General features: G+C 35.3%; 1 protein-coding gene across 2 annotated transcripts in view; it reads left to right on the plus strand.

Moving 5' to 3' along the window:
• Positions 1 to 22,689, plus strand: part of LOC108270919 (complement factor H) — a 58,002-nt gene that overhangs the window by 21,601 nt on the left and 13,712 nt on the right. For both annotated transcript variants that reach the window (XM_053683165.1, XM_053683166.1), the window contains exons 9-22: positions 451 to 624; positions 716 to 889; positions 2,542 to 2,715; positions 2,807 to 2,980; positions 4,348 to 4,542; positions 4,631 to 4,804; positions 4,897 to 5,070; positions 6,313 to 6,495; positions 8,364 to 8,528; positions 8,624 to 8,773; positions 9,039 to 9,185; positions 17,911 to 18,102; positions 20,041 to 20,232; positions 22,171 to 22,362. In XM_053683165.1, coding sequence (XP_053539140.1) covers positions 451 to 624; positions 716 to 889; positions 2,542 to 2,715; positions 2,807 to 2,980; positions 4,348 to 4,542; positions 4,631 to 4,804; positions 4,897 to 5,070; positions 6,313 to 6,495; positions 8,364 to 8,528; positions 8,624 to 8,773; positions 9,039 to 9,185; positions 17,911 to 18,102; positions 20,041 to 20,232; positions 22,171 to 22,362 — 2,460 coding nt within the window. The remainder of the gene's footprint in view (positions 1 to 450; positions 625 to 715; positions 890 to 2,541; positions 2,716 to 2,806; positions 2,981 to 4,347; positions 4,543 to 4,630; positions 4,805 to 4,896; positions 5,071 to 6,312; positions 6,496 to 8,363; positions 8,529 to 8,623; positions 8,774 to 9,038; positions 9,186 to 17,910; positions 18,103 to 20,040; positions 20,233 to 22,170; positions 22,363 to 22,689) is intronic.

Genomic DNA, 22,689 nt, shown 5'->3' on the forward strand with positions numbered 1-22,689 from the left:
GGAGTATAAAACCAGAATGTGAAGGTGGTACCCCAGTGTTTGATTTCTTGATGGTGTTAAATGAATATATGCAAATACTTTATACAGTGTACCCTAAAAAAAAAAATTATGGCTGTTTTGGAGATCTCTAAACTGCTCTCTGTTTGATCTCATTTTGGCACCAACAGTAATTACATGTCTACTTGGGTCACCCACAACTGGTGTTGTCAGCACAAAGCCAATAGGGAAATATATATTTCTGGCTGGAGAATATGTGGAGATTATATGCTCAAAAAAATACTGGATTTTTGGAACACTAGCTAGTGTCACGAAATATTAAATGCCAAGAGGGTGGGAAATAGGAATTCAGGCCAGTGTGTGAGGGTAAAAATACAAAGAAATGAAGACTGCTAAAATATTGTTGGCACCATAGTTATAGGATACAGTAATGAAAACAAATATTTTTTGCAGATACTACCTGTGAATATCCCAGAGGTGAACATCTGTTAAATAATCCGCCCAACTTCAAGCGGATTTATAAATTAGGGGAGAACACATGGTATAGATGTGAATATGGTTATCAACGTACAGCTGAAAGTATTACATGTACAGAGAACAGCTGGGAGCCAGAACCACAATGTATTGGTATGTATACATTTACAAAAAAAGTTTATTAACTTGTTTATAATAGGTGGGTAAGTATAAAATATATTTATTTTTTTTGCCTGTATTTCAGAAATTACTTGTCAAAAACCAGAGATTGCACATGGAGAAGTGCTGGGGATACAAAAGAATACTTATAATAAAAATGTAAAAATAGCGCTCAAGTGTAATCAAGGATATGAACCTGGAATATTTTTTGTCACCTGTAACCAAAATGGGGAATGGGAAAACATGCGGCAATGCACATGTAAGTATCGATTTATTATTATACAACAGTTAGTTTCTGTACACTCCTTTGATGGTTGAGCGGCATTCAAAGAGTGCTTATATTTACTACAAATGCACTGGGACGTTTCACTATTTCTAGCACTATGCTTGTCTGTGTTCACAACATAAAATTCCACTTCCTAGTTTGGAACAGTTACTACAGTAATTTTAGTGACATCATCAGCAGACATGTCAAACCATATTTTTCATGAATATAACTTTTGATTTAAAATATGAAAGCTTGTCAGACAAAGATGAAAAGGACGAAGGATGCCAATTTTATCAGAAGCACCTTAAGCGGGAATGTGCAAATCAATGTGAACTAGTTAGCCAACTAGCCGATGTGTTACAAAGTGAGTGTGGATTCTTTGGGATCTATTTCCGCTAGCGGAACAACAGAATATTTGGCCATATTGTGATCGAAATGTCACTTATGCTGTATTAATTTCTTGTTTTTATTTCTGTTGTATAAAAGCAATATCGCAATATCACACTTGCACTCATGCGGTTATACTGAATTTCAGCGCGTGCCTATGGCTGTGCTGATGTTAAGCGTATTGCTTAAATAATTTGCAATTAGACCCTCATTCCAGAAAATATCTGAAGACAAAATAAGAGCCTAAAATGCTGTCAGAGTGCTGCAGTGAAACTGAGCAGAAATTGGAAAGCCATAGCAATTTTACATAGCAAAATAGCTAAACTTGCTATAAACAATTATTACACATGACAGGTTTATGTAAATGGGCACGTTCAATACATTTCTGTTTCTATAACTGATATTTACAGGGACTTCATGATTTTTACACAGCCCAAATTTCATGGCAGATACTCCACATAGTCTACTCTTAATAATATATGAAATGAATTTAACAAGGAATAAAACATATGATCATTAATAAGGTGAAGCTTTCTGTAACAAGAATGGATTTACTTTGTTTATTAGCTGCTTAGTCTTTCTAGGTCAAAATCTTCCTCAAGCAACAAATGATTAGCAAATCTCACAATATTGTGCAACAAAAATTGTGAATTTGCTTCTTGCACAAAACAAATGCCTGCCACCTGAAATACCACATGGATTTACTAACCCTGATAAGGAGTACAAAGAAAACAATATACTACAATATAGTTGTGAACAAGGGTACAATCCCAGACCTGGAAATCCTAGGTGCACAAAATACGGCCGGAGTATAAAACCAGAATGTGAAGGTGGTACCCCAGTGTTTGATTTCTTGATGGTGTTAAATGAATATATGCAAATACTTTATACAGTGTACCCTAAAAAAAAAAATTATGGCTGTTTTGGAGATCTCTAAACTGCTCTCTGTTTGATCTCATTTTGGCACCAACAGTAATTACATGTCTACTTGGGTCACCCACAACTGGTGTTGTCAGCACAAAGCCAATAGGGAAATATATATTTCTGGCTGGAGAATATGTGGAGATTATATGCTCAAAAAAATACTGGATTTTTGGAACACTAGCTAGTGTCACGAAATATTAAATGCCAAGAGGGTGGGAAATAGGAATTCAGGCCAGTGTGTGAGGGTAAAAATACAAAGAAATGAAGACTGCTAAAATATTGTTGGCACCATAGTTATAGGATACAGTAATGAAAACAAATATTTTTTGCAGATACTACCTGTGAATATCCCAGAGGTGAACATCTGTTAAATAATCCGCCCAACTTCAAGCGGATTTATAAATTAGGGGAGAACACATGGTATAGATGTGAATATGGTTATCAACGTACAGCTGAAAGTATTACATGTACAGAGAACAGCTGGGAGCCAGAACCACAATGTATTGGTATGTATACATTTACAAAAAAAGTTTATTAACTTGTTTATAATAGGTGGGTAAGTATAAAATATATTTATTTTTTTTGCCTGTATTTCAGAAATTACTTGTCAAAAACCAGAGATTGCACATGGAGAAGTGCTGGGGATACAAAAGAATACTTATAATAAAAATGTAAAAATAGCGCTCAAGTGTAATCAAGGATATGAACCTGGAATATTTTTTGTCACCTGTAACCAAAATGGGGAATGGGAAAACATGCGGCAATGCACATGTAAGTATCGATTTATTATTATACAACAGTTAGTTTCTGTACACTCCTTTGATGGTTGAGCGGCATTCAAAGAGTGCTTATATTTACTACAAATGCACTGGGACGTTTCACTATTTCTAGCACTATGCTTGTCTGTGTTCACAACATAAAATTCCACTTCCTAGTTTGGAACAGTTACTACAGTAATTTTAGTGACATCATCAGCAGACATGTCAAACCATATTTTTCATGAATATAACTTTTGACTTAAAATATGAAAGCTTGTCAGACAAAGATGAAAAGGACGAAGGATGCCAATTTTATCAGAAGCACCTTAAGCGGGAATGTGCAAATCAATGTGAACTAGTTAGCCAACTAGCCGATGTGTTACAAAGTGAGTGTGGATTCTTTGGGATCTATTTCCGCTAGCGGAACAACAGAATATTTGGCCATATTGTGATCGAAATGTCACTTATGCTGTATTAATTTCTTGTTTTTATTTCTGTTGTATAAAAGCAATATCGCAATATCACACTTGCACTCATGCGGTTATACTGAATTTCAGCGCGTGCCTATGGCTGTGCTGATGTTAAGCGTATTGCTTAAATAATTTGCAATTAGACCCTCATTCCAGAAAATATCTGAAGACAAAATAAGAGCCTAAAATGCTGTCAGAGTGCTGCAGTGAAACTGAGCAGAAATTGGAAAGCCATAGCAATTTTACATAGCAAAATAGCTAAACTTGCTATAAACAATTATTACACATGACAGGTTTATGTAAATGGGCACGTTCAATACATTTCTGTTTCTATAACTGATATTTACAGGGACTTCATGATTTTTACACAGCCCAAATTTCATGGCAGATACTCCACATAGTCTACTCTTAATAATATATGAAATGAATTTAACAAGGAATAAAACATATGATCATTAATAAGGTGAAGCTTTCTGTAACAAGAATGGATTTACTTTGTTTATTAGCTGCTTAGTCTTTCTAGGTCAAAATCTTCCTCAAGCAACAAATGATTAGCAAATCTCACAATATTGTGCAACAAAAATTGTGAATTTGCTTCTTGCACAAAACAAATGCCTGCCACCTGAAATACCACATGGATTTACTAACCCTGATAAGGAGTACAAAGAAAACAATATACTACAATATAGTTGTGAACAAGGGTACAATCCCAGACCTGGAAATCCTAGGTGCACAAAATACGGCCGGAGTATAAAACCAGAATGTGAAGGTGGTACCCCAGTGTTTGATTTCTTGATGGTGTTAAATGAATATATGCAAATACTTTATACAGTGTACCCTAAAAAAAATTAATGGCTGTTTTGGAGATCTCTAAACTGCTCTCTGTTTGATCTCATTTTGGCATCAACAGTGATTACTTGTCTACTTGGATCACCCACAACTGGTGTTGTCAGCACAAAGCCAATAGGGAAAAATATATTTCTGGCTGGGGAATATGTGGAGATTATATGCTCAAAAAAATACTGGATTTTTGGAACAAAGCAAGTGTCACGAAATATTAAATGCAAAGAGGATGGGAAATGGGAATTGAGGCCAGTGTGTGAGGGTAAAAATACCAAGAAATGAAGACTGCTAAAATATTGTTGACACCATAGTTATAGGATACAGTAATGAAAACAAATATTTTTTTGCAGAAATCACCTGTGAATATCCCAGAGGTGAACATCTGTTAAATAATCCGCCCTACAACAAGCACATTTATAAATTAGGGGAGAACACACGGTATAGATGTGAATATGGTTATAAACATAGAGCTGCAAGTATTACATGTACAGAGAACGGCTGGGAGCCAGAACCACAATGTATTGGTATGTATACATTTACAAAAAAAGTTTATTAACTTGTTTATAATGGGTGGGTAAGTATAAAATAATTTTATTTTTGTTTGCCTGTATTTCAGAAATTACTTGTCAAAAACCAGAGATTGCACATGGAGAAGTGCTGAGAATACAAAAGTATACTTATAATAAAAATGTAAAAATAGCGCTCAAGTGTAATCAAGGATATGAACCTGGAATATTTTTTGTCACCTGTAACCAAAATGGGGAATGGGAAAACATGCGGCAATGCACATGTAAGTATCAATTTATTATTATACAACAGTTAGTTTCTGTCCACTCATTTGATGGTTGAGTGGCATTCAAAGAGTGCTTATATTTACTACAAATTCATTGGGACGTTTCACTATTTCTAGCACTATGCTTGTCTGTGTTTACAACATAAAATTCCACTTCCTAGTTTGGAACAGTTACTACAGTAATTTTAGTGACATCATCAGCAGACATGTCAAACCATATTTTTCATGAATATAACTTTTGACTTAAAATATGAAAGCTTGTCAGACAAAGATGAAAAGGATGAAGGATGCCAATTTTATCAGAAGCACCTTAAGCAGGAATGTGCAAATCAATGTGAACTAGTTAGCCAACTAGCCGATGTGCTACAAAGTGAGTGTGGATTCTTTGGGATCTATTTCCGCTAGCGGAACAACAGAATATTTGGCCATATTGTGATCGAAATGTCACTTACGCTGTATTAATTTATTGTTTTTAGAACTGTTGTATAAACACAATATCGCAATATCACACTTGCACTCATGCGGTTATACTGAATTTCAGCGCGTGCCTATGGCTGTGCCGATGTTAAGCGTATTGCTTAAATAATTTGCAGTTAGACCCTCATTCCAGAAAATATCTGAAGACAAAATAAGAGCCTAAAATGCTGTCAGAGTGCTGCAGTGAAATTGAGCAGAAATTGGAAAGCCATAGCAATTTTACATAGCAAAATAGCTAAACTTGCTATAAACAATTATTACACATGACAGGTTTATGTAAATGGGCATGTTCAATACATTTCTGTTTCTATAACTGATATTTACAGGGACTTGATGATTTTTACACAGTCCAAAATTTCATGGCAAATACTCCACATAGTCTATTCTTAATAATATATAAATTAAATTTAACCAAGAACAAAACATATGATCATTAATAAGGTGAAGCTTTCTGTAACAAGAATGGATTTACTTTGTTTATTAGCTGCTTAGTCTTTCTAGGTCAAAATCTTCCTCAAGCAACTTACACCCACCAACACACGCAGACACTCGAGTCAAGAGCATCTGAGATTGGGGAAAGAGGGCAGGACTGGTCAGTGATTCTATACAAAATGATTGTGACATTACAGTATGACGTTCCAACCAGCAAAAATCTGTAACAATTATGACATTCATAAAAAAACATTAGAAAAAGTTGTGCAACTGCACAGGAATTGGCCTCTAAAGTGTCATTAACTAAGATGATTTTTTTCTTCCCCTCAGTGGTGAAATGCCCTATTATTAGCAATTTAGGCGATGTGATTACAACAGACAACACTGAAGAAGCAAGATATGGTGATTTTATCCACTTTAAGTGTGCATCTCCTAACAAGATGTTAGAGGGACCAGAAGAAATACACTGCAAAGATGATGGACAATGGAGTGACAAAATACCGAAGTGTAAAGGTAATGTACAAATCAATGTCAGCTAGTTAGTCAACTAGAATATAATACAGGGTGAATTGAATTTTCAAATAACTCTTTCTGTTTATTCTTTTTTGCATTTACCATACTGTCCCAACTTTTTTGGAATTGGCATTGATGCTATGAGCAATTATTACAAATTACAGGTTTATATAAATGGGCTCATTTAAAACATTACTTTTTCTCTAACTGCTTACTATACTCCACATAGTCTATTCTTAATAATATATATATATATATATATATATATATATATATATATATATATATATATATATATATATATATAAAATTTAATAAAGAGTAAAACTTTCTGTACAAAGACTGGATTTAATGTTTATGGAAGGAGTTTTCAGTGTCGGCACATTGTAAGAGTCAAAGGTAATGTTGTTCCTTTAGGGTTTCTGCCAAGGAAAAGTCTTCCGAATACAGGTGCACGGTGGTTTATTAATAACATGACAAGCCGCATCTTTGTCATATTATAGAGAAAAATAGAAAGGATGGTGAGGGAATTACTTTATAGCTGCTGGAACTAACAGGAACTGTTTAAACCAGGGGTTCCCAAACTTTTCCAGGGCAAGGCCCCCCAAATGGCATTAACATTTGACCGAGGTCCCCCTGTTGCAAGATGTCTTTAAAACACATTAAAAATACAGACTTCTGAATATATCCCTCTTTTTTACGTTGATGTTTTGTCTGTTTAGCAATTAGAAAGTTAGGTATAGCAAATGTGATTTTAATATGTATTGGTACAACTAACATGTTATAGTAATGCATATATATAACAAATCATGCATTTATTTTTCACATCAAATTGTTCAGCCCCCACGGGAGCCCCCTGGCGGCCGCCACTTTGAAAGCCACTGGTTTAAACTACATATCCATAAAGTATGTTGTGTAAAAATAACACATTCACTGCATTTTTCTCATCCTACCAGCCAGAAATATGCTGGTAGGTGGATTGGCACTTGTTTTTTAATCCTGTTTGTGTGTGTGTGTGTGTGTGTGTGTGTGTGTGTGTGTGTGTGTGTGTGTGTGTGTGTGTGTGTGTGTGTGTGTGTGTGTGTGTGTGTGTGTGTGTGTGTATGTGATATGCTACAGGACCTAATATTTGATTAGAAATGAAGATCATGGAGCAAAGAAAATAGCACGCACCCAATATGACCAATATTTAGTAATAATATATTCCCTGTTTTCAGTTGAACATTTCCTTGGCTTGTATTTTTTCTATCTCATGCAAGCAAGCAACCTTTATGTTGCAAGTGAAATCAGTCAGTTTGTTTCTTGTAACCATAAAAAACAAACAAACAAAAACAATCAGTCTTTCACACAGTGCTGTTTGGTGATAGTTAACAAAAGAAGCAGATCTGCTGCTGTCCTGTAGCAGTTTCAGTGGTGTACTGAATTCTACAGTAGTTTTGGGCTACATTATAACTGTTGTTGGTTGAGTAAACAATGCATTGATTGTAAAAATCCATGAATAGGCCAACTAATTGTTGCAGCATTAAATACCCATTAAACGCTTAAACTGATTTACAGAATACATTTTCACTATACACTGCACAGGTTATCACATTAAAAAATCCACCTGACATTCACTCTATATTTAAAGACTTGTACAAATAAATGTGTGAATTTAACAAATGAATAGAGTGCTATCATGCAAATAATCATCATTGAAGCAGTAAACGGGATACGCAAATAAATAACAATTATAACCATTTACATGGGGGAACAAGGAGGGAGAGAAAGAGATCAAATGTTACACATTGTATTTATAGTTGTGCTTATGAAGAAGAAGAAGATGATGATGATGATGATGATGATTATTATAATTATTATTATTACAGAAAAAACAACTTGTGCAAAAACCTCTGTGCAAAATGGGTTCACATATAAATTGCCCGGAGGATTTTCTTACTCATGTCACGCAAACAATAAAGCATTTGATGAGAAATGGTGGGGAGTGGTAATCTGCACTGAAGGCCCACAGAGTTATGCACCACTGTGTATACGTAAGTGATTTTATTTTTCAGAGGACACAGTATAGTGTTAATGTGAGACGAAATGCTGTTTTACCTGTATCATGTTTTTTGTCTCTTCTTTACAGCTAATGATCAGTGTGGACAAATACCCAATGTTCATGCAAAGAAAATTCAAGAAAAGAAAGGGTATAAGAATGAGGAAACAGTAGAGTTTGAATGTGAATCAAAACCATGTTGTTTTAAATGTATCAGTGGAACGTGGCAAGACTGTCAATGTAAGACATTTTTGTTTAGGACCACCAATTTAGTTGACTGGAAGTCTTATTTCTACTGTGGCAAAATCTACTAGAATATTTTAACAGTCAGTAGAGAATTCCAGATATAATCTCTTATTAATCCCACCTTGATTATGATTAGTCAGGAAATTGTATAAACAAGAATTATACTCATACTATACTTTCAATTCATTGTAAAATAGTGAAAGAAAAAAAACTTTAGTTTAATAACAACTCACATGCTGATTCTTTTCATGTTAAATAGGTATTCCTCCCAGTGTTGAAAATGCAGTTATTACTTCACACAGTCAGCATCAAGTGGAATACATATGTCGAAATAATTACACAATAACTGGGAAACGGTTAATATCCTGCAACAGCTCACAGTGGAAAGAACTACCATCATGCAATTGTAAGTAGATATGAACCTGGTATGTGCTATACATAACAATTGCTCTGATTTCCCTAAATAACAACATAATTAACAATACCTTTTTTTCTCGTTTATATTTTATTATCCTCTTTTCATTCTTTAAATGTCTGTATAGTGTCACTTTCTGCCTGTCTGTACTGAGATTACTGTACATTACTGTAAAACATAAATGTGTTGAGAATTTTCTGTTTGAGGAAGAAACCACTGCCATTGTAATGGGAAGAATTGGACATACCCATACCATGTGGGGAATGTTTTCTTGGCACACATTGGGTCGCTTAATACTAACACAGCATCAACTAAATGTTGATGACCACAGATATCCCTTTATGTTCACCATTTATCTATTCTAGAAAACTTCCAGCATGATAATGAGTTCAGTGTACTTCATTGGCCACCCTGGTCACCTGATGTGAATCCAATAGAGCACCTTTGGGATGTGGTAGATGTTGTAGCATGAATGTGTAGCTGACAAATGTGCAGTCATATTAATTTCAGCATCTACCAGGAGCCCTAAAAGAAATGTCTCTAACACCTTGTGGAATCCATGCAATGAAGAATTGAGACTGTTTTAAAATCAAAAGTATAAGCATGGTGTTCCTAATAGAGTGGTAGCACTCTATACAGGGATGTACACAAGTGGTTGTGCTTGTGGCAGTCAGTAGCAACATGGAAAGTTCTGCAGAACAGCTGAGTACATGTAAAAACATCTTTTATTGTTCAAAAATAAATTGCCTATACAAATATTTTAGTTCATATTTGGGAAACTACTAATGAATAAAACAAATATGCAGGGAAAAAATCAAAGCAGCTTAGAATCTTAGAAAGTTATTTAAACAAGAAACAAAATGGTTATGTGCACACAGAGGCGTTTACCATGTTTCGTGAAAAAAGGGATCAACCCTGAATTCTGTTTCACTGCTCCTTAATGCCAGGGACAACGTTTTAATACCTGGATACCTTCGTGTGAAAATCACATGCTGACCATATGATTTAGTCTTTTATAAAATACAATATCCTCTTCAGTGGCTTTCTGTCCCCTTTCTTCTTCTCACCTCAAACATTTGCCAGACCTCGGAGTTATCTGCATAACAGCCCATGACTTTGTTCTAAGCTACAGGTGATCGCTGGCAATAGACTAAATGAAATTCTCTTTTTCATCGAGTTCATTCTTTCCAGAGTCTTGATGCATGCCTTCCGTGTACCCTGAGAGATTGGACTGAGCATGGTGCAGTGTGGGGTCATATACGCGCTTTAAGTTTGGTGCGTGCCGGCCTGTTTTTGGTTTCCTAGGCAAGCATAAGTGTTTTAAATCTGTTGCAGACAGCTACAGGAAGCCAGTGCAGGGATCGTAGCAATGGTGTGGTGTAAGAGAACTTAGGAAGGTTGAAAACAATTGATTCAGTTGAATTCTGGATTCAGAGGGCAAATGGCACACAGAGGCAGACCTTCCAGGAGTGAGTTGCAGTAGTCCAGTCTTGATATGACAAGGGACTGAACAAGCACCTGAGTGGCCTGTGTGGATAGACATGGACGAATCCTTCTGATGTTGTAAAGGAAAAATCTGCATTAGCATGTCAGATTAGTAATGTGAGAGATAAAGGCCAGTTGATTGTCCATGGTGACCCCAAGGTTGCATGCAGTGATAGAAGGTGAGATCTGAGAGTTGTCCAGTGAGAGCACAAGAATCTGACACAGGGATGAACAAAAGTTCAGTTTTTGTGGTATTAAATTTCAAATGATTAGCTGCCATCCATGATGCTGATGAGATGTCTGAAAGACATGAGCAGAAACATGAGTGTCCTAGAGAGGAAATCAGAGGATGACTTGAGGGTCATCTGCATAGCAGTGGTATGAAAACCCATGTGATTATATGACTGCACCAATGAAGAACAGAAGAGGACCAACTACTGAGCCTTGAAGGATACCAGTGAATAGTCTATGTGGAGAAGATGTGGATCCCCTCCGTTATCTGATATGACTGACCCTTCAGGTAGGGAGTAAACCATTGCTATGCTAATTGCACTAATGAGGATGGACAAGAGAGTTTCGTGGTGGACTGTGTCAAACACTGCTGAAAGGTCGAGAAGGATGAGAACTAATGACAATTTGGCTGATCTAGTGGGCAGGTTCTGTGAAATGTGCTGCTCTGAAGCCAAGATAGATAGATAGATAGATGATAGATAGATAGATAGTTTTGTAATTTTAAAACAACACCACAACTCACGCTTAAAATGTATGGATTCGGTGGCAAACGTACTGTTACCTGCAACCTCTGTATGGAAGCAAATCTATGCCAAACGACTATCAACAAAAGAAAAAATAAATGACTCATGTGAAGAGAGTCCGTGGATGTAGTCGTGACTCTCATGAAAGAACAGGTAACTTCACTAATGTTTCGCCATACTGGCAGGCAGCCAATCAGAACTGATTTCCGGAAATATTAGTTAGAAAATGACATTTGAGGTTGCAGTCAAGCCAGTTGGGCCCGCCCATTGTTGACAAACAGAAAAAGTTAGCTCGAGTAGAGCATAGAGATTGTTCTCCCCTTTCCGCCTGTGAAAATCTATTTTCCTCTCACAGTTAATGATAATGAGTCTTTATTGATCACACACTTTTCTTCGCATACCCCAACATGTCAGGAAGCTGGGGGAAGAGCACAGGGTCAGCCATGATATGGCACCCCTGGAGCAGAGAGGGTTAAGGGCCTTGCTCAAGGGCCCTACAGTGGCAGCTAGGCAGTGCTGGGGCTTGATCAGTAACCCAGCGCCTTAACTGCCAAGCCACCACTGTCCCTCTAATTGTAAGGTTGTAATGTTATTGAAGCTCTCACACGCGGTACTGGAGCTCGCATGCATGTTATTGATGTTCGTGCACGCAAGCTCCAATGACATGCGTGCGAGCTACAATAATGGCCGTGCAAGCTTCAATAACATTTGCCACAATAACTTTTCATCTTCTCGCTTCAGCTCTTTAAATTTTGCGCACTAGTTAGTTATGGGATTAATTTCCCGTCAAAAGTATCACAGATTTAAAAATAATAATTGTGAATCAAAAAATTTTAAGCACATTTACAATTATATTGCACAAAACTGAAAGATGAATCCACAGTTTTCTGAATCGCACACAAAATCATATTTCCTTGGTTATATTACTCTAACATTTTCTGCACATTTTTCTTTTCTTTTTTTCTTGAACGCTTATGTTGTTTTTCCCTTTGCGCTTGTTTCCACATTCTCCGCTTGCTTTTCCAAATATTGCAGTTCGAGTTACATGTAAATTAGGGTGGGCTTTAGCGTCACCATTGGTCCACTACAGCTCCTCCACTATTCAAACAATTAAAGAGTTGACGTCACTCCACTGCGACTCATGGCTGTTGTGTTCATAGACAACATAGCACTTGCCCGGTGCTGCAATAGGTCAACGCGTCCGCCATATTGATCAGGGCAAGACTGCGGTTTTTCTGGATAAAAAGCACAATAATGTTTACATTTCTCAAACAATTTCAACGGTTTATGATCTACGTGAAGTACAAAAAAAAAGTTCTGTCTTCAGTTACTTAGAAGCTCGATAGTTAGACTTGGAAAATTATTCATCGACATAAACGCTTGTCAAGCATAGATTTCCTTATTGTTCTTGGTTAATAAATGCTAAGACGTCCCTAATGGAATATACTTTAATGTACATGAAAAGTTTTTTTTCACTGTGGAAATGGCTTTTTCTGTCTTCAACCCCATCTTTTAGCTATTCTTGTCTCCAGGTCAAAAAAGTTAGCCAGCCAGCTAACTACAGTAAGATTCACAATATGTCAGTCGCTCAGCTGAAACGAGGAGCTTGTCATAAAAGTCGGTTTGCAGAAAAATGGCAGTAAAGATGAAAAACTTGATTATTTGCAATTTAGTTTATAATATAAAATATAATATAAGCTGAGATTTATTACTTTTGCGCCGACGTTGACCTACGATCCAGCAGCCAACGCAGAGTCTGTTGTTGTCTATGAACACAACAGCCATGAGTCGCAGTGGAGTGACGTCAACTTCCCTCTTTGATTAATTGGCTAGAGGAGGAGCTGTAGTCGACCAATGGTGACGCTAAAGCCCGCCCTGATTTACATGAAACTCAAATTGCAATATTTGGAAAAGCAAGCGGAGAATGTGGAAAAAAGCGTGAAGGGAAAAACAACATAAGCATTCAGAAAAGGACAACATGAGCAGAACATGCTAGAGAGCACAAAAAACACAGTAACATAACCAAGGAAACATGATTTTATGTGCGATTCAGAAAACTTTGAATTCATGTTTCAGTTTTGTGCAATATAATTGTAAATGTGTTTTAAAATTTTTGATTCACACTTATAATTTTTAAATCCGTGACCACGTTCTTTGCTATTCTGATAACTTTACATTTATTTTTCAGTTTTGTACAATATATTTTTATATATTAATGTGTTTTTACATTTTTGATTCACGCTTATTATTTTTTAATGTGTGACTGCAATAATTCTGATGGACAATCAATCCCATAGTTAGCTCCCTGCCACGTGACAACGGAGCGCAGTGAAAGGGAGTGATTGACGGCTAATATTAACCAATCTAAAATCTGCATTAAAGTGAAGAATGTAAAGATAAAGTTTAATTGGTTATGTAACGTTGGATATAATGGTGGACCGGTCACTGCATCAGCTCACAGCAGGCACGTATTGTGCAGTAATTAGCGAACATTTTGTAGAGAAATGAAACCAGGTCGCATCACAACAATTATTTGCACCTGCACAAATGCTCCCAAATATATTTTAAGGGCGCACAGATGAAATTTCGGGAGCATATGTGACCAGAATGGTCACAATTTCGAACCTTGTGTACATTATCCAACTAGTCTCGCAATGTTAGCACAACCCAGCTATACTCTTTTAACTTTAACTGAGTAGCAGGGGCATAGCTGGGGTGGCCAGTGCCACCCTAGCATGAAGCATGGCCACCGCTCTGGCCACCCCAGAAAGATATTATTATTATTATTATTATTATTATTATTATTATTATTATTATTATTATTATTATTATTATTGTTGTTGTTGTTGTTGTTGTTGTTGTTGTTGTTGTTGTTAGTGAACTAATCAAGGTCATTATTTGAAACTGATGATTTGGTAAATCTTGCTATGATAGGCTAGTTTGAATAATAACCACACTCATTATGACATCTCTGGGAAATTTCAATGGTTATTTTATCATTGTGCAATGGAGCAGAACAAGAAAGTTTAGCTAGTTAACAGACATGAAGCCTTGTCCACTGACCACAACAAAAAAATAGTTTTTGACATTAACAGTAATTTATTTTGACATTAGATAAAGACATTCATTGAATTTATTAGGACTTTGAGTGTACTGGAGCAGTAGCAATTCAAAAATCGAAGTTAAAAAAAAAGACATGAATCAAAAGTATCAAGCAAACGGAGATTTTACTCCAGAAACTTCATTTAAACAAAGAGGCATGGAATCATCACTAGAAAATCTGGCAATGTTCTAATAAAACTAAATTGTTATAATGAAACTAGAATAAATAGAAGCAACAAGGAGAAGTGGGGAGTGTTCATACTACAGCGTCAGCAGCATTGCAGATCTATTCTGTCAGACCAAACCTATACACACTCCATCCCCATCCATAAAAGCTCACAATTTTACTCCTAATGTTGTCATGGCTGAACTAACATAATCATAAATTAAATGGTCATTTTAAACTTTGGTTGCAAATCCTTTGCAGTCAATGAAGTCTGGATCCCATAGACATCACTAAACTCTGTATTTCTATCCTAGTAATGCTCTAGCAGGCCTTTACGGCAATGATCTTCAGCTCCTGCTTGCTCTAGGGGCATTTTTGCTTTGAGTTTTACCTTCTGCAAGTGAAATACATGCTCAGTTGGATACAGGCCAGGTGATTGACTTAGCCATTGCAGAACATTCCACACTTTGCCTTAAAAAAGTTTGCTTCAAGACGTTGTCCTTCTGCACTGTGATGTGCCACCCCAATTGGTTTTGAAGCGTTTGCTGAATGTGAACATATAATATTGTCCTATACACAGAATTTTTCCTGCGGCTTTTGTCAGCGTCACATCATTCATAAGTTAAAGGGAACCAGTTTCACTGGCAGCCATACACACCCACACTGCAAGATGAGGTGGTATGCTTCAGAGCCATCTCTTCTTAACACTCTTCTCTTCCCATAATTATGGTTCAAGTTGATCCTTGTCTCATCTGTCCATGGCATGTTGTTCCAGAACTTTTTTTTAAAGATGTTTTTGGCATACTCTAATCTGGACTTCCTGTTTTTAAGGATTTTCACCATGGAAGGAACTCTTCTGTCATCCTCCACTGTTGTTTTCATGGTCTCTCCAGGCTTGTGGTGTTCCCGAGCTCACCAGTGCATACTTCCTTTTGGGTCTTTCTCTCTAATGGTTTTGTTTTGATTGTTTATCCTAATGATGGCTTGTTTGCACTGACAGCTCTTTAGACTTCAGTTAAAAGCAACAGATTCCAAATGCAAATGTCACACATGAAATCAACTGTAGAGATTTTATCTCCTTAATTGTAAGCAAAATAATGAGGGAATAACACACCTGGCCATGGAACAGCTGAATAACCAGTTGTCCAATTACATTCTTAATACTGTGTGTTGTTACCTGGATGATCAACAACTATTAGATTTTGTAATAGCTGTTCATGAGTCCCTTGTTTGTCCTGAGCGGTTAAACAGCTTTCTCTTCTTCAGAAAATCCTCCAGGTCCTGCACATTCTTTGCTTTTCCAGCATCTTCTGCACATTTGACCCCTTTACAACAATGTCTATATGATGTTGAGATCCATCTTTTCACAATGAAGACAATTGAGGGATTCATACAAAACTATTACAACCCTAATTTCAAAAAAGTTGGGACAGCATCAAAAATGCTAATAAAAACAAAGAGGAGTGATGTGTAAATGTATTTTACTTGCATTTCAAAAAAAATTTTTTATGAAGACAAGGTATTTGATGTTTTACCTAATCAACTGCAAAGGTTTTTCAAGATAAATGTTTAGTTTGAAATTGATGCATGTAACATATTCCAAAAAAGTTGGGACAGGAGCAGTTTAGGACTAATAGCGATTTGACAAGTAGAAATAAGAAGGTGATGTGAAACAGGTGAGGCAATCGTCTAATCATAGTATATAAGGAGCCTCCAAAACAGGTCTACTCCTTCAAGAGCATGGATGGGTCGGGGCTCGCCAGTTGCGCAGCTGAAGAAATACATAATGGATGAATGGGGGAAAATTCTGCTTGTTAAACTTAACCAACTGGTGTCTTCAGTGTCCAAACACTTAATAAATATTATTAAAAGAAAAGGTGATGTTACACAATGGTAAAAAGTCGACTGTCCCAACTTTTTAGAGTGTGTTGCAGTCATCAGATTTGAAATAAGTGTATATTGTTAAAAATATATAAAATCCACAAAGTAAAACATCAAATAATGTGTTAATAATGTGTTTTCAATATAGTACAGAGTGAATTGAATCTTCAAACGACTCTTTTTTTGTTTGTTTGTTTGTTTCTTGCATTTTTCATACTGTCCCAGCTTTTTTGGAATTAGGGATGTACAAAAGGTGCAAACATTCACTGATGCTCAAGACAGCTTTAAAACAGGATGATTGGTATAATTTGTTATTATTTTCTTTAAAGCTCTATTTTTTTTTTCAATTTAATACTGCCCTTCATAAACTATATAAGATATTTACATGTTTCCTAGAAGATGAAGTAACAACACTTTACACCGATTATCCAGTTTAAAAGTTTACACCCTCTGGCTCTTAATGTATCATGTTGCTTTCTTCAGCATCAGTGAATGTTTGCACCTTTTGTAATAGTTGTAATAGTTGGCTCTTAATGTATCATGTTGCTTTCTTCAGCATCAGTGAATGTTTGCACCTTTTGTAATTCATACACAATAGTTGTGTATGAATCCCTCAATTTAGCAAAAATGCTAAAGTTTAATCAAATGTTTAACATAAATGTTCACCTGCTAAATAAAGGAGGAATATTAGAAATCCCTTTAGTAAATAAAACAACATGTATTCAGTTATTATGGATACTCAGCCTTATTGAAATGAAATAGATTATGTCTCAGTCGTTCACAAAATTTTATTTGTTTAATTACCCTCACAATAAATATAACAGTTTAAATAAGTACGAAACGAATTAATGAAAGAATGAATGTACTAACTAAATAATAAGTACTGGTAGAATAACTAAATGAGTAATAATAATAATAGTAATAACAATAACAACAACAACAACAACAATAATAATAATAATAATAATAATAATAATATAGGTGCAAGCAGTGATTTTCAAAAATTCTTTTGTGATACTATTAGAAATAATCTATTTAATTTCAATATGATTTTCCATAATGACTCAATATGTACTTTTTTTTTTTAAATAAAGTGATTTTTAAGGTTCATCCTTTTAAAGAGCAGGTACACATTTGTGTTAATCATTTGATTAAACTTGCATTTCTGCTAATAGGATATTTGACAAACTCATGATAGATTATAATTACATGGTGTGTTTCAATTAATTAATTACTTCATTAAATGATTAAATAATAATTTTTTTTGCCATTGATATTTTGCTGACTGTAGATGTAACCTTGTTGGTGATTTTTGTGTTTATTATAGTGGGTATAAACCTTAGATGCCGAGATCCTGAGCGAGAAATAAATGATGCGATTCGGAATGACCCAAATCTGAAGGCGTACTATGAGGAAGGTGGCGGTGTACAATACAAGTGTAAAGAAGGCTTCCACTTTCAGAATGGGAGCAAAGCCGTGTGTTCTGCAGGAAAATGGAATTACCCACAATGCATAAAATGTGAGTAGCAAACCATCCTTGTTTAAAAACAAACAAACAAAAACAAAATAAATCCCTTAAAATTCTTAGCAATATCCCATAAACTGCTTCACACTTCACTGTAGCCTGTCCACTTCACACTTTACAGATTCTGGCAAGATTTTCTGTTAAGTCTAGAGACTATACAGTGAAACTTGTAGGTCAGCAGTGGTAACTGGGTCATAACAGCCTCTGTCATGTTATGGGGGTGAGTCAGTGCCACTGGCATGGGAAACTTGGGTGCATATCTGTGAGGGCACCATTAATGCAGAAAGATATGCACACATTATGGAGCAACATATGCTGCGATCCGGAATAGGACAATGCCAAAACACATTCTGCCCCGATTACAAGCACATGGGTATGTAAGCAGAAAGCTTGGGTGCTAGCATGGCCTGCCTACAGTCCTGCTCTTTCTCTGATTGAGAATGTTTGGCAGACTATGAAGTGCGAAATAAGGCAATGAATGCCCGTACAGTTGCGCAGCTGAAGAAATACATAATGGATGAATGGGGGAAAATTCTGCTTGTTAAACTTAACCAACTGGTGTCTTCAGTGTCCAAACACTTAATAAATATTATTAAAAGAAAAGGTGATGTTACACAATGGTAAACAGTCGACTGTCCCAACTTTTTAGAGTGTGTTGCAGTCATCAGATTTGAAATAAGTGTATATTGTTAAAAATATATAAAATCCACAAAGTAAAACATCAAATAATGTGTTAATAATGTGTTTTCAATATAGTACAGAGTGAATTGAATCTTCAAACGACTCTTTTTTTTGTTTGTTTGTTTCTTGCATTTTCCATACTGTCCCAGCTTTTTTGGAATTAGGGATGTACAAAAGGTGCAAACATTCACTGATGCTCAAGACAGCTTTAAAACAGGATGATTGGTATAATTTGTTATTATTTTCTTTAAAGCTCTATTTTTTTTTTCAATTTAATACTGCCCTTCATAAACTATATAAGATATTTACATGTTTCCTAGAAGATGAAGTAACAACACTTTACACCGATTATCCAGTTTAAAAGTTTACACCCTCTGGCTCTTAATGTATCATGTTGCTTTCTTCAGCATCAGTGAATGTTTGCACCTTTTGTAATAGTTGTAATAGTTGGCTCTTAATGTATCATGTTGCTTTCTTCAGCATCAGTGAATGTTTGCACCTTTTGTAATTCATACACAATAGTTGTGTATGAATCCCTCAATTTAGCAAAAATGCTAAAGTTTAATCAAATGTTTAACATAAATGTTCACCTGCTAAATAAAGGAGGAATATTAGAAATCCCTTTAGTAAATAAAACAACATGTATTCAGTTATTATGGATACTCAGCCTTATTGAAATGAAATAGATTATGTCTCAGTCGTTCACAAAATTTTATTTGTTTAATTACCCTCACAATAAATATAACAGTTTAAATAAGTACGAAACGAATTAATGAAAGAATGAATGTACTAACTAAATAATAAGTACTGGTAGAATAACTAAATGAGTAATAATAATAATAGTAATAACAATAACAACAACAACAACAACAATAATAATAATAATAATAATAATAATAATATAGGTGCAAGCAGTGATTTTCAAAAATTCTTTTGTGATACTATTAGAAATAATCTATTTAATTTCAATATGATTTTCCATAATGACTCAATATGTACTTTTTTTTTTTAAATAAAGTGATTTTTAAGGTTCATCCTTTTAAAGAGCAGGTACACATTTGTGTTAATCATTTGATTAAACTTGCATTTCTGCTAATAGGATATTTGACAAACTCATGATAGATTATAATTACATGGTGTGTTTCAATTAATTAATTACTTCATTAAATGATTAAATAATAATTTTTTTTGCCATTGATATTTTGCTGACTGTAGATGTAACCTTGTTGGTGATTTTTGTGTTTATTATAGTGGGTATAAACCTTAGATGCCGAGATCCTGAGCGAGAAATAAATGATGCGATTCGGAATGACCCAAATCTGAAGGCGTACTATGAGGAAGGTGGCGGTGTACAATACAAGTGTAAAGAAGGCTTCCACTTTCAGAATGGGAGCAAAGCCGTGTGTTCTGCAGGAAAATGGAATTACCCACAATGCATAAAATGTGAGTAGCAAACCATCCTTGTTTAAAAACAAACAAACAAAAACAAAATAAATCCCTTAAAATTCTTAGCAATATCCCATAAACTGCTTCACACTTCACTGTAGCCTGTCCACTTCACACTTTACAGATTCTGGCAAGATTTTCTGTTAAGTCTAGAGACTATACAGTGAAACTTGTAGGTCAGCAGTGGTAACTGGGTCATAACAGCCTCTGTCATGTTATGGGGGTGAGTCAGTGCCACTGGCATGGGAAACTTGGGTGCATATCTGTGAGGGCACCATTAATGCAGAAAGATATGCACACATTATGGAGCAACATATGCTGCGATCCGGAATAGGACAATGCCAAAACACATTCTGCCCCGATTACAAGCACATGGGTATGTAAGCAGAAAGCTTGGGTGCTAGCATGGCCTGCCTACAGTCCTGCTCTTTCTCTGATTGAGAATGTTTGGCAGACTATGAAGTGCGAAATAAGGCAATGAATGCCCGTACAGTTGCGCAGCTGAAGAAATACATAATGGATGAATGGGGGAAAATTCTGCTTGTTAAACTTAACCAACTGGTGTCTTCAGTGTCCAAACACTTAATAAATATTATTAAAAGAAAAGGTGATGTTACACAATGGTAAACAGTCGACTGTCCCAACTTTTTAGAGTGTGTTGCAGTCATCAGATTTGAAATAAGTGTATATTGTTAAAAATATATAAAATCCACAAAGTAAAACATCAAATAATGTGTTAATAATGTGTTTTCAATATAGTACAGAGTGAATTGAATCTTCAAACGACTCTTTTTTTTGTTTGTTTGTTTCTTGCATTTTCCATACTGTCCCAGCTTTTTTGGAATTAGGGATGTACAAAAGGTGCAAACATTCACTGATGCTCAAGACAGCTTTAAAACAGGATGATTGGTATAATTTGTTATTATTTTCTTTAAAGCTCTATTTTTTTTTTCAATTTAATACTGCCCTTCATAAACTATATAAGATATTTACATGTTTCCTAGAAGATGAAGTAACAACACTTTACACCGATTATCCAGTTTAAAAGTTTACACCCTCTGGCTCTTAATGTATCATGTTGCTTTCTTCAGCATCAGTGAATGTTTGCACCTTTTGTAATAGTTGTAATAGTTGGCTCTTAATGTATCATGTTGCTTTCTTCAGCATCAGTGAATGTTTGCACCTTTTGTAATTCATACACAATAGTTGTGTATGAATCCCTCAATTTAGCAAAAATGCTAAAGTTTAATCAAATGTTTAACATAAATGTTCACCTGCTAAATAAAGGAGGAATATTAGAAATCCCTTTAGTAAATAAAACAACATGTATTCAGTTATTATGGATACTCAGCCTTATTGAAATGAAATAGATTATGTCTCAGTCGTTCACAAAATTTTATTTGTTTAATTACCCTCACAATAAATATAACAGTTTAAATAAGTACGAAACGAATTAATGAAAGAATGAATGTACTAACTAAATAATAAGTACTGGTAGAATAACTAAATGAGTAATAATAATAATAGTAATAACAATAACAACAACAACAACAACAATAATAATAATAATAATAATAATAATAATATAGGTGCAAGCAGTGATTTTCAAAAATTCTTTTGTGATACTATTAGAAATAATCTATTTAATTTCAATATGATTTTCCATAATGACTCAATATGTACTTTTTTTTTTTAAATAAAGTGATTTTTAAGGTTCATCCTTTTAAAGAGCAGGTACACATTTGTGTTAATCATTTGATTAAACTTGCATTTCTGCTAATAGGATATTTGACAAACTCATGATAGATTATAATTACATGGTGTGTTTCAATTAATTAATTACTTCATTAAATGATTAAATAATAATTTTTTTTGCCATTGATATTTTGCTGACTGTAGATGTAACCTTGTTGGTGATTTTTGTGTTTATTATAGTGGGTATAAACCTTAGATGCCGAGATCCTGAGCGAGAAATAAATGATGCGATTCGGAATGACCCAAATCTGAAGGCGTACTATGAGGAAGGTGGCGGTGTACAATACAAGTGTAAAGAAGGCTTCCACTTTCAGAATGGGAGCAAAGCCGTGTGTTCTGCAGGAAAATGGAATTACCCACAATGCATAAAATGTGAGTAGCAAACCATCCTTGTTTAAAAACAAACAAACAAAAACAATATAAATCCCTTAAAATTCTTAGCAATATCCCATAAACTGCTTCACACTTCACTGTAGCCTGTCCACTTCACACTTTACAGATTCTGGCAAGATTTTCTGTTAAGTCTAGAGACTATACAGTGAAACTTGTAGGTCAGCAGTGGTAACTGGGTCATAACAGCCTCTGTCATGTTATGGGGGTGAGTCAGTGCCACTGGCATGGGAAACTTGGGTGCATATCTGTGAGGGCACCATTAATGCAGAAAGATATGCACACATTATGGAGCAACATATGCTGCGA

The sequence above is a fragment of the Ictalurus punctatus genome, chromosome 10 (genome assembly GCF_001660625.3).
Source record: "Ictalurus punctatus breed USDA103 chromosome 10, Coco_2.0, whole genome shotgun sequence".
Lineage (NCBI taxonomy): Eukaryota > Metazoa > Chordata > Actinopteri > Siluriformes > Ictaluridae > Ictalurus > Ictalurus punctatus.